At 26.3% G+C, this 13,084-nt stretch overlaps 1 protein-coding gene across 4 annotated transcripts in view; it reads right to left on the bottom strand.

Annotated features, from left to right (window-relative positions):
• The window catches only part of LOC107436193 (dual serine/threonine and tyrosine protein kinase), a 28,538-nt gene that overhangs the window by 6,036 nt on the left and 9,418 nt on the right, over window positions 1–13,084 (bottom strand). For 2 of the 4 annotated variants that reach the window (XM_043042199.3, XM_043042198.3), the window contains exons 4-13: window positions 12,645–12,845; window positions 11,331–11,707; window positions 9,992–10,290; window positions 7,451–7,600; window positions 6,281–6,384; window positions 5,193–5,255; window positions 3,981–4,115; window positions 1,723–1,953; window positions 1,251–1,326; window positions 143–299 (exon numbers count right to left, since the gene is read on the bottom strand). In XM_043042199.3, coding sequence (XP_042898133.1) covers window positions 143–299; window positions 1,251–1,326; window positions 1,723–1,953; window positions 3,981–4,115; window positions 5,193–5,255; window positions 6,281–6,384; window positions 7,451–7,600; window positions 9,992–10,290; window positions 11,331–11,707; window positions 12,645–12,845 — 1,793 coding nt within the window. The remainder of the gene's footprint in view (window positions 1–142; window positions 300–1,250; window positions 1,327–1,722; window positions 1,954–3,980; window positions 4,116–5,192; window positions 5,256–6,280; window positions 6,385–7,450; window positions 7,601–9,991; window positions 10,291–11,330; window positions 11,708–12,644; window positions 12,846–13,084) is intronic. The other 2 variants (XM_071177454.2, XM_043042200.3) reach the window with 1 other exon arrangement.

Genomic DNA, 13,084 nt, shown 5'->3' with positions numbered 1-13,084 from the left:
TAAATAAAAAAGATTTAAGCATGAAATTTATCAAATGATATGCATAGAGATATAAAATTCTAGATTCTCAGAAATAAATGAAAGTTATACATATTTTATTGCTAAATGCATTGAATAAGCATATAATTAGTAGATAGTTTACCTTGTATAGTAAAACTCCATAGCCAGATCATTCCAATGTTTATCATCAGGAGGAACAACAGATTTAATTGCACATGGGGAGGAGCCAGCCCATTGCTCACATGCATAGACAACACCATACTGGCCTCTTCCAATTTCTCGTCCAATGTGAGGCATTCCTAAAATGCATTTAGGAAAGTATTATATTTTTTAAAGTATTAACAATGCCAAGTAGAACAATGATATTTCAAATACTCATTAATTTACAGCATGGAAGACCCAATCAAGGCAGGCATGTCCCAGTAAGGCAGATAAAATAAAAACCCAGCTACTAAAATAAGATTGAATTTTGGAAGATTGAACAAAACAGCAACTATCCAAATTTTTCCAATGATAATTCGACTGTCAAATACTGTTGTAGATTTGCGAACACATTTTTTCTATTATGAGCAAAATATGAACAAGATAAACTGATTTGCGCGTGAACACCTACTTTACATCTTTAAGAACTAACCTTATCCTAATGAAGATTAATGTTTTTTTGCATATAATCAGCAGATCAGCAACATTTTTTTCTTATTTTATATGTTTTAGTATGTTGGAAAAGTTAGAAGTATAGCACACAAAATTGTTTCTTTCTACCTGAGCACTCTTTTTCAAAAGATAGGCTGATTTACACTAATATTACCTAATTAATATAACAAGCTAAATAGAATATTTTAGATACCAACCATAATACAGTGCAGAACCCGTTATCCGGAAATCAGAAAACCGGAAAACCAAAAAACCGGAACGAAATTCGATAAATTTTCCTGCCATTTTAAAAAAAAATTTTCTTTCCTCATAAGAGTTTAGGATTTTTCGTTCTTTTTTGAAAGATGTTTACCTTACCATCATTTTGGAAATAATCATTAGTGTATTACTCCATCGTTTTTTCTTCTTTTTCAGATTATTTCCAAAAAAAAAAATTTTTTTTTAGTTGCGTTTAACATTAAAAAAACGGCTTTTTGTAGCGATTCAGAAAACCGGAAAAATCAGTTATCCTGAATAGCGATGGTCTCGATCGTTCCGGATAATCGGTTCCCTACTGTACTAACACATTTATTGAAAGTGACGAATATAAAACATACCATAAAGCATAACATCTCTCAGTGATGTACTTTCCAGAGCAAATTTAGCAAGTTTAGGTGCATGCAATTTTCTAACCTGAAACAAAGTATTTTATTTTATTTTCGCCGAATGGATAGAAATGGTATTGATATAAATAAAACAAAAAATATATGTGTTTGTAAATTATAAACTTATTCTTTTCATTCTTTAAAATTAATTTTAATCTAAATACTATTTATAAATAGGTTTAGTTATAGTTTTAGTTAATTTAAAAATTTCTTAAGCTAAGTAGCTTTAAAAAGTAACTTTGTAAAATACTTTTACCAATTTAAATTATAATTATGCTTAGATAATTTTACAACTAACTTCAAATTTCGTACATTAAAACTAAATACTACTACACAAGATATTTTTTTTCAAAAATCTATGAATAGCTTTTCATATTATGCGCATATAAATGTCAAATAATATGAATAGAGAATGTATATTCACTTTTAAACGTTGTTCTTCTGTCCTTTCTAATCTGCCGGAATGCATAGCTTCAAGATGACGCAAAGAAGCCCCGAACTGTTCATGTGAAGCTCTGAGTCGTTCTCGAAACTGCGCACAAATAGAACGTGCAAGCCTAGATTCGCTGAGACTCATCAACATATCATATGCCACCCTTCGTTTCCACTCACTCTCAATAACTGGAGGTGTTTTCCAAGGCAATGTTTGCACTAACTATGAATCAAGGGATTTAAGTTTCAATTAAAAGAAATTTTTAAAAATAATACTTCATTTAATTAATTTATATCAAACATAAAATTTCTAGAATCATTCATCTCAACAAAAATATATTTTAGGTAAGTAATCATTAAAGCCTTAGAAATTGTTTCGCATTGTTCAAATTTAGAATTGTTCAAATTCGATTAACTTCAGATATTTCTCTTAATGTTATCTTTTTTACAAATATACATGTAAGAAAAATATTTTAGAACGATGAAATAAATTCATCAAAACTTCTAACAATTAAAGTTAATTTCATGTTCTACAATACAGAAAAAAAGTGAAACCTTTTAGCATGATTCACGAAATTATTATTCATAACTAAAATAATCCTAATCAGAAAGGATAAAAATTTTGAACTGAGACAACAAAAAAAAAAAATTCGAATAAACAACTGCAACTTATGATTATGGACTGATTTAACTTATTAACACTAATCTGGTGCTTAATCTTTAATTAAAAAATTAACAAAATTTAACATACTAAGATGAAATTTGATTTCCTATTTTTGAAAACATCATAATAAAAGAGAATTTTTTACGTAAATTAAAAGTTATTCTTATCAGTTAATTATGTTTGTAGCATTACATTTATAACATTAATTAGGAGGAGAAAAATTTTCAAAAATAAGCGTTAAATTATAAGCATTTTGATATAATTTTGCAAAATATGGATAGTAAAAACCTATCTACAAATAAAATGTTACATAAACATATAAAGCAACAGTATAATAATAAGTGAAATAAGTTATCTAAAATATAAAATTGATGGCATCATTTTTCAACTGAAATAATCTTTAAACCAAATCTTAACTGTAAAACTGCAAATTAAGCAAAGTTGCTTGGTAAAATTTCTAATATAATATTATAGTAAAACAAAAATTTTAAAAACTAATAATTAGAAATTTTGCTTCCACCATTCAAATGCATTCAAGTTGCAATTTTATTTGATTTGATTTAAAACATCACAAGCTACAATTGGTAGCTAATTTAACAATTTCTCGGCTTAATAATTTCAAAATTGACATTTTTGGTACTTAAGAAAAGATACCTTTATTTTTCTTTCTTATGAAAAACTTCTGCTTAACAAAACTCTTCTCAATTTGGAAGAAAACAAACTTTTAAATAAAAACATAACAAACCACAAAATAAATATTAATATATATCACAAACTATGATATATTGAATAGGGGCTAAGATCATTAAGTTATAAAGTACTTTTGTATATCTATATTTCGTGTTTCATTTGATAATAGTTTTTTTTTTTTTTTGGTGAATATGTTTAATAATTCAGGATCCACGAAAACTGTTACAAATTAAGAATTCTCCTTCCTCTGTTACACTTTACTATAACTTTAGCTGCATACTAAATTACATTCTCTGCAACTTTGCAGGCAAAAGTCTCATAAACATGAAGGAAAATTTAAGAATATACTTAATTTTTACACACTTTTAAAATAGTACATGATGTTTTAAGAGAAACCAAAATTCAAATAAAATAAAATTTTGTGTAATTCAACCAATCAAATTTTCAAAATCATTAAGTTGATATTCCAATATTCATGAAATACATATTTAATTTAAAATTTAAACAGCACAAATTTTGTTTTAATAACCCTACATCATTAACTAAAGACTATTTCTTGTACAAGACTATTTCCAGCGGATAGCTGAATGATTTAATTATCAAGCAATGTGGTGTTAACAAAAGATATGTTTAACCATCACCAGTGATACTTAGACAAACATATATGTCAGAATAGTCACATTGTCAAAAACCAACATGCTATTTATTCAATGGGAATTATGGTTCTAAGATTTTAACTACAGATTTTTCTGAAAACTGCCCACACAACCTTACAACAAAATTCACAAAATAAAATCAAAAAAGTCATCCAAAAATAAGCACCAATATTTCAGACAATGTCCTTGAATATCCACATAAAACAAATTTAACAAATGTAAATTGTTTAAACCTCTTACCAAAGAAAAGAAGTTGTCTGAGACTCTGTTGTATAAAAAAGGGTACTCTGACATCAGGAAGTGCTGGTGTGAACCCCATAGTAGTTTATCATACTGTTTGGGGCTGTCTTTGGGATAATGAAGAGAAGCAATTTTCTATGAAAGAAAAATAGGTTTTTGCTTCCATTTACATCAACAAATAGATGCTATGAAAGGAAGAATAAGCTATAGACAAAAGCAGCCATACATAGCAAAGCCATATACACCATACAATGAATAATAGATTGACAAAGATAGGTGAAAAGGCACAGTAATCAATTTTGATGAAAACACAATAGACTGAAGCAGCCATAAATGGATGGAAAAATAATTGGATTGCAAAGAGAAAAGTTTTGTAAATAATAAAGCAATGTCAATAAGCAAAACAGCTAAACCTATGAAGCAAACAATTTAAAGTAAACCATCATACCAGAAAACTTGAAATCCTTTCTTTCACAAATCAGTAGTTTTATGTAATTTTTAAGCATTTTAAGACTCTGGAAATATTTTTTTACAAAGTGTTGACCAGTTTTTTTTCTTTTAACTTTATTTTGCCAAATTTAAACTGTAGATCTGACAAAAGCTTATTTTAAACAACTCATACCTTAATTTTAGTTTTAAAAAAAAATTATTACAGCTGGAAAAAAAACTTGACCTTTAATGGGACAATATATTTTACTTTGGTTTTAAGGATTTGATAAGATAGGATGTTTTTATTTTAATACAAAATATACCATGCTGTTAATTTGTCAAACTAGTTGTCAAGAAGACTACTTCAGTATCCCTTTGAGCAAATTTCTAAATTATGAATTTAAACACATTAAACTTTCAACTTTTGGATCAACACATTACAAAACACATTTTGGACCAAAACAATATTAAACTAAAACTATTATATCTAAAATAAGAAAATATTCTTAGAAAATTTACTAATTTAATAACACAGACTGTCATAATTAAAAATTATAACTCAAATAAAATAATTTTTTATAATCTAAATAAAAAGCAATAAGACAACAATTAATAACAAAAAAACAGATATTAGTAGAAGCAATGCATTAGTAAAAGTTATTTGTTAGTAAACGTTTTTGAATTAGAACTAACGAAAAGAAAATATCTGAAAAATATGATGCCATCAAGAATGAATAACATAGAAAACATATATTGCAAAAATGTTTCAATACATATAGTTACCTGTTTCATTTTCTCAAATAAAACTCGTAACAATGAGGAACTGGTTCTGACGGTTACCTCAACCTTTAATAAAGTAAAATAACAGACTTTAACATTAAAAACAAAAATTTGCTGATACAAATTGTTTGAAAAGTTAACATTAAATTAAAAACACAAAGTAAAGTATGAAATCAAACATATTGGTAGGATTTTTTACATTGGTCAAACTCAGAGTACCTTTGAATGTATCAAACATGAAAGATATGTACAAAAGGAAGATATTAAATGTTCCTCCATCACCTATCAGTGTAAAAGCTTTAAACATTGTTTTAAATTATCTTTTAGACAGAATCTTTCAATATTAATTTCCAGAATCAATTTTTTCAATGTTTATTTTTAGTTTTAACAAGAATTTTTCAACTAGAAATGTTTTGGTATTTTTCTATCATAGCCTTAGCAAAATGAAGGTACTATGTATAAATAACAGTCTAAAAGAGCCAAAATAATAGACTTTATTTGTGCTCATTGCACTGCTTTATACCTCAAAAATAATAAAATTAAAAATTATTAGAATTTTAATTTAAAAAAACTTATTTATATATACTCTCATTAAGACATTGAGAATTTCTTAAAAGTTTGACAAACACCTTAAAAAAAATACAGCTCTAGCTGCTGTAAAGTTTAGTAGTAAATATAAATTTATTTTACAGTTAAAATAACAAATATATCACTTTAAAAAAATTGTCAGAAGTATAATTCGATTTATAAGGCTCACTCAAATTAAAATATTTCATAATGCACTCTTTTTTTCTTAATTTTAAAAATGAAATAGTTATACATAGTAAATAACTCAAAATAACAATAATAATTTAATAGCAATAAAAGTTATTTAATAGCATTAAATAACTTTTTCTATTCAGAAAAATAATTGGACATTTTTAAACATTAAAATCTTACAAGTTTACTGTTAGCAAGTGCATTATAAGTCATTATGATAGATACATAATTTGACTGAAAGAAAACTGATTTGAGAAATTTCTAATTGCTAAAAAATAAAAAACTTTTTTAATAAAAAAAAAAACATTGAATGAATAAATTAAACTATTTACTTGATAAGCAGCATTCAATATTTGCTTTAAGGCATTACTAGCTTGAGATGGCTCTGAACTATCCTTTAAATTTTCCAAGCTAGTCAAACACCTTTCAAGTGTGCCTATTGAATAAAAACATAAAACATTGAATGGAAACAAAAATACAAACAATTTGTTAAATTAAAAAGTTATTATTCACTACAATAGAACAATTAAAGCATATACTAAAATAAGTTTTCCATAACTACCTGTATATTTTTTAAAAAAATTAAAATTAAATCAAAATACAGTAAAATATGCATAATTCTAACTTGTGAAATTTGAAATTCTAGATAATTTTGTTTTAAATAGTTCAAGTTTTTTGTATGATTGCTTTTAAAATTGTTTCAAAGACATGTTTTACATGATTTGAATTTTTAAAAAAAGCATGTTTAATGTATGAATGTCAAATTATTTTAAAATACAGACAAGAAGTTTGAAAGAAAAATTTATCTTTTTATACAACTCACAATTGCATCCCATATGTGATTTTTTCATATATCTCTTTAGTCAAGAAATATATGCAATTGGAGTGTTTAAGAAATAAATGCAGTTGGAGTGTTTAAGAAATATATGCAATTCAAAATGCAATTGAAAAGTAAAGATATATATGGAATTGAGGTTTACAGTGTTTAAGAGAATACATGCGATTGGAATTTTGTATATTTCCATTTTTTATCTGGTCCTTTTGATTTCAAATTATCCAAGTTTGATTCTGCAATATATATACAGTACAGAACCTCTTATCCGGAAATCCGGTACATTTTCCTGCATTTCTTTAAAAAAATGATTTTTTCCTTATAAGATTTTAGGATTTTTCTTTCTTTTTTAAAAGATGTTAACCTTACCATCATTTTAGAAATAATCATTAGTGTATTACTTCATAATTTTTTTTTCTTTTTAAGATTTCTAAATATTCCCTTTTTTTAAGGTTTGACAGAAAAAATGGCTTTTGGTAGTGATTCAAAAAACTGGAAAAATCGGTTATCCGGAATAGCGATAGTCCCCATCGCTCCAGATAATCGGTTCCCTACTGTATAAACTTTGAAGTAATATTAAAATTTTCAATACAAGTACTTACCAATAATTTTTTTTACAGGGGAAATTTAAGAAAATTAATCTTTTAAAATAAAATAAAAATTAACTTACCGACAAAACTCTCTCTGAGATAATCAACAGAACCAATTAGTTTACCGGCAACAGCACTGTTAAGGGAATTAAGAACAAGAGCTTGAATTTCAGTTGTACAGATCTGAAGATCTCTAGCTGAAGGGGGTTCACCTTCTAACAGATCTACACCTAAAAGTTTAAAGTAAATGTGAGGTGTCTCTTATTATCAAACAGATATACATCTTAGAGTGACACACAGCCTTTAAAAAACTCCACACGAAAAGCAAGTTTTGGAAATATCAATTTTCAAATTTGAATAATAAAATGAAATAAGAGTAAACAAGAACTAAGTTAAATAAAAATAAAAAGAAAGAATGATTACCAATTACCATTACAATAAAAATCTAAAAAAGGTTTTAAAAAATGTATTCTTGGAGAGTTTTTAAAATCAGGACATGGCTGGCAATGACTGTTTATGAAAATAGACACAGACATGCATGCTAGCAAAATTGGACACAGCTGCTTACAAAAATAGAAATTGCATTTGATGACATTCTTCCAAATTCCTCGTATAAGAATTTTTTCTTTACTTAAAGAATAAACTGGGGAATTAAAATTAATTAATTATGTGATATTGTCCATTTCCATAAATTACTTGGTACATATTATTAAAATCTTCCTCTTTAAAAAAAAAAAAAAGATTTAAAGAATCAACAGTTGTTTTTACAAGATTGTCACAGGTGCTCTTAATATATAATAGTGGTTGTAAATTCATGTTTCAGGAATTTGGAGTTTCACTTTATCGTTCAGAATTCTGAATTTGAAGGCATCACCTGAAAAGGTACATCTGTAATATACCTAGACAAGCACAAATAATGTCTGGGAGTTTGCCTTGTAATGATTTTGCTTAGTTTTAAAATAAATAAGGAAAAGTAAGCTTACAATTTCCCAATCAGTAGTTAAATTTGAATTAAAAACTAAAAAGGTGCATTTTGAACAGTATCAATTTTCTTTTTCACTCATTTCGAGCCTTGTCTGATTATGTAAACATGCATTTCAAGCTGTGTTTATTATTGTAAACAGCTATGTCCAGGTTTAAAATTTTACCAATGGTAAAGGCACATTTTGAACTATATAAATTTTTATAAACACTCATTTTGAGTTATGTCCAATTTTGTAAACACGCATTTCGAACTGTGTCTATTTTTATAAACAGCTATGTCCAGGTTTAAAAAATTTTTTTGGAGTCAATTCTCATAAACATGCAACAACACAATAGAGCACAAATAATGTAGTTGAGTAACAATCAATCTGTAATGTAGTAAGGCCAAGCAATGTAATTTTAAAATTAGTAAGTAACAAATACTGTAGTTGTAAAAACTATAATTGTTGCAGAAGAACTAATACATAACCTAATAGCAACACTTTTTCTGTAGACATTCAGTCAGTTAGTCATGCTAACCTGTTTGCTGCACAGCACATTATAACTGACTCTCGATTTTTAATACTTGTTATCATTCTGTTATACATTTGTTAATTAAAGCAACTTGAGAAATTATAATTTATTTGTTTTGCCATCATTACGAAGAAATTATTTTAAAATATAACAGATCAGACAGTCTCACACAGAAATCTGAGGCAAATAGAAGTAAATCAATTTTAGTTCAACTTTTTACTACTGATATTTGAATGATGAGAAAAGAATTATTTCAATACATAAGAGCTAGATCTATTCTGTCTCATTATGAATGACAGTAATTGTTGAAGCAAAATACTGTACAAATACGGTTACTGAAAATACTGAAGTAAAATGACCTGTCTCTTATTTACATTATTTGTGACCTCATACTTTGTTCTGCTTTTCTTTTAAATATATAATTATTTATTGAAATAAAATGTGTTATTTTTTAAAAATTTAACCTATTTGTTGCAACACAACAAAAAGTGAATTGTCATTAATTAAATAAAAAATTACTCTTAATTAAAATTTTAAGTAGCTTCCTTGTAATCAAGTATGATCTTCAGAAAAACTGAGTAATCCAGATATAAAATCTAGCTACACTTTTTGAGAAAAAAAAATTTGTAAAACATATCAAAATAGTTTTTTCTCTGTTCCAATATGAATGTGCTCTTTTTTTCAATTGTGCTAATAAAAATTAGCACAATTTTTCTAGAATTATTATTAAATGATCAACATTATTAATTCAGGGAATTATTATTAACGTAAAAGCGTTATCATCAACTGACCTTTTAAAAGGCATAACATCTGGATTGTAACAGTTCTTTTCTTCCTTCTTGGTACTATTTATATTCCCCACCTGGCATGCTGGCAGTTTTTTCCATGATGTAAAAGGGCACTTTATTATGATTTTGCTATATTTCTAATTAAATATTTCACCAGGCATGTAAGGGATAAAAATACATGACTGATCAGAGTTTACATAACAGGAATAAATTGGTAAATATAATTGTTTAACCCTGCACAGATTGCCTTGCATACCATAAGTTAAAAATAAAATGAATAATAAGAGTGTGCATTAAAATGGTAAATAATTTATGTAAATAAAACAATTTACAAACCTTGAAAATCATATATTGATGCCTTCTCTAATAGTTCATCAGTCATATTATTAATTGTTTCAACTATTAATTGCCTAATTTCTTCTTGCTTGCAATTGGCAATAGACATCAATGATTCATACAACTCAGTTTCACGCTGTCTGGCATAAGCAATTCTCTTAGGAGTAATCAACATATCCCATGTCATGTCAAAAGCACTCATTATAAACATGCGTAAACAAGTGTTATGAGCCTCATTTAATATTGTTGCAACTTGTACCAATTCAGCTTGTAAAATTTGACGAATGTGCAAAGCAAAACTAAAATAAAATTGAAAGTTTAAAATCACTTATATGACAACTGACTTCAAGATTAACATGAACTCAGCAGTTATTCCATTCAAAATCATTAATATAAATTCAAACAGAGAGAAATGCAAAATATGAAAAATTAATGGTATTTTTTCCAGTGGCATTCTTAAATTTGCCACCCTCTAAAAATTATTAAAAAAATACTGAATATCCTTCAAAATATCAAATACTACATGTCTCAACAGAAAATTTGAAATAATTTCTTTTCACTTTCTTCAAAAGCATAAATTTTTAAGTTTAAAAAAATGCAATGAATAAATACAATGTATATTTTGAAAATAACAATTTAAAACAATACAGTGGGAAAAAACACTTTTCTACTAAACAGGGGTGCTACAGAACCTATGAAAATGATAACTTAACTACGAAGAATTTAGTATAGAATAAATTATTGTGGAATTGGAATAAATTATTGTGGAAAAATTTTACTTGCATAAATTATTTTTCAAATTCAATTGAATCTTGAAATAATTGATAAAATGTTTTTACAGATACACTAACCTCTCTAAATCAAAACGTAAAAATATTTCATTAAATAATTCTAAATAATACATTTTTGCAAATAATACAGTCCAAATAATACATTTTTAGGACTACAATAAAATAAATCCATAACTATAACAAAAATTAACTTTTAAATTCATACAAAAAAACAGAAATGTTTACAGTCCTAACAAGTGAACCTCACAAATTGTCACATACTAACGTTGATGAATGAGATAGTTGTCATTAGGTTTTATTCCCATGTAACAATTCAAAAAATTACGAACTTGAATTTTGCAAAATGTTTTTCAGTAAAAAAAAAAGAAAAAAAAGACTTATTATAAAGAATATTTTTCAAAATTTGTTAAAAGATTATTTTGTTGAATGTGTAAATATCATGAGTAATCTATATTAATAAGTACAGCTCCAGAATTATAAGTGAATATAAATTTCCTTTGAAAGTAGGATAAATACAAATCAACATATTAAATTTTATCAAAATTTACCTTTGAAAATTTTCTAAATCTTCAATTAGTTTGCTTTCCACTTCAATGGCTCCGCTAGGTTGTCTACACAGTTTCTTCTTGAGATTTGGAGAGATCACATTCAAAAAACCAAGCCCACATAATTGTTGAAATAAAGTCATAGAAGTTGAACCTAATTTAGAATCCAGCGATTCTTTTCTTTTTAACACAGTTTGATGCATAATGGATGTTTCGTGATAAGAATGAGGTTTGAATGAAGTTTTTTTACGAGCGTTAAAGCCAATTCCTCTTTCATGCTGTTCAGATTCAGTAAGTTCACAGCAGGGTGGAACTACACAAATGAAAAATATAGGTAGTTTTGGAAATTTCTTCTTTAATTCCATAAGTTCTGTCACTTCCTATGAAAAATGAAGAAATGTTAACTATTTTGTATTAGAATAAAGAATTACATAACAATATTTTAATTTACGTAGAATAAAATACCTTCCAAAGCAATAATTAAACATGCATAAAAGTAAATAAAAATTAGTTAAAAAGGTTTTATTCTTATAACAATTATACTTTCAACAATGTATTTTAAGTTAATTAAACAAATATGTTGACAAAAAATGTTATTGATTGAAACAAAACAAAACTCACCTCTGCCCTAACAAACTGTTCAAGAAGCAACAAGCAATAATACATTTGTTTTTAGCAATGATAAATTAAAACAAAAAGTGATACTATACAGCCTGCTTGCAATTTAATGACTAGACAAACATTTTTCATTTTGATACAGCAAACACTAAAGTTGGAATCTATGAAGTAGAATAGGTATATCTATTTCACCAATACTAAGTTAACATAACTGCTTAAATTTCTTTAACTATTGACAAAAACGTCCTATCTAAATGCAGATTTTTTTTTTTTTTTAAATACAGTGTAAAGTATCATACAGCTTTAAATACATTGTAGTGCCTAATAAAATACAAATAAGAATTATGATAATGCACAAATATTTTTTTTTTAACTAAAAGCACACATTTTATTATAGTCTCGATTCAGAAAAAATATTCATCTGAAATAGTACAAATTTTTGCAGAAATAAACATTAAATATAATTTTTTAACACATTAGAAATATGTCACAGATAAAACTTAAAACAAATAGATGCGTAAGAAATAAGGTTCTTATAAAATAAGAAAGAAAAGTAAAAATTGATTAGTAATCTTATATGCCAATAAAAAAAAATTAACTTTTAGGAAATATTAAATTCAAAGCAAATGACAATTGACTAATATTCAATTTCTGTAATATTATACAACTCCAATAAAGTCTAATTATACATCCCTTTACCTTTTGAGTTAAAGTGCCATTAGCAATGGCATATATCACAATAGGTGTATAACCTTCCATACAAATAGAAAGAACTTGCTCAAAATTAGCATTAACATTCGTGGGAGATATCATAACAACCACATCATCTCTGAGTAACTGATGACGTAACTTTATGTCTAATATTGCACTTTCAAATGCTGGATCTTCACTACCTTTTCTCTAAAAATAAAAATAGCTATTAAAAAATATTCAAAACTTTACCTGTAACTCACAAAATTATACATTCTATTACATAAAGTTTGATACTATAATGTATCAAACTTTAAACACAGCTTTTCTTGTTTAACACCATATGAAAATTAACATCTCGTCACCTATAACCTTATACTGAAACTGATCAATGAAATCCCTAAAGCTAGCAGGAGAAATATATATTTGCTAAAATACTTTGTTATTAT

This window comes from Parasteatoda tepidariorum, chromosome 2, assembly GCF_982258835.1.
Source record: "Parasteatoda tepidariorum strain Cologne lab strain chromosome 2, Ptep-v5.0, whole genome shotgun sequence".
In the NCBI taxonomy this organism is placed as follows: Eukaryota; Metazoa; Arthropoda; class Arachnida; order Araneae; family Theridiidae; genus Parasteatoda; species Parasteatoda tepidariorum.
This window is presented reverse-complemented; position numbering and strand designations above follow the sequence as displayed.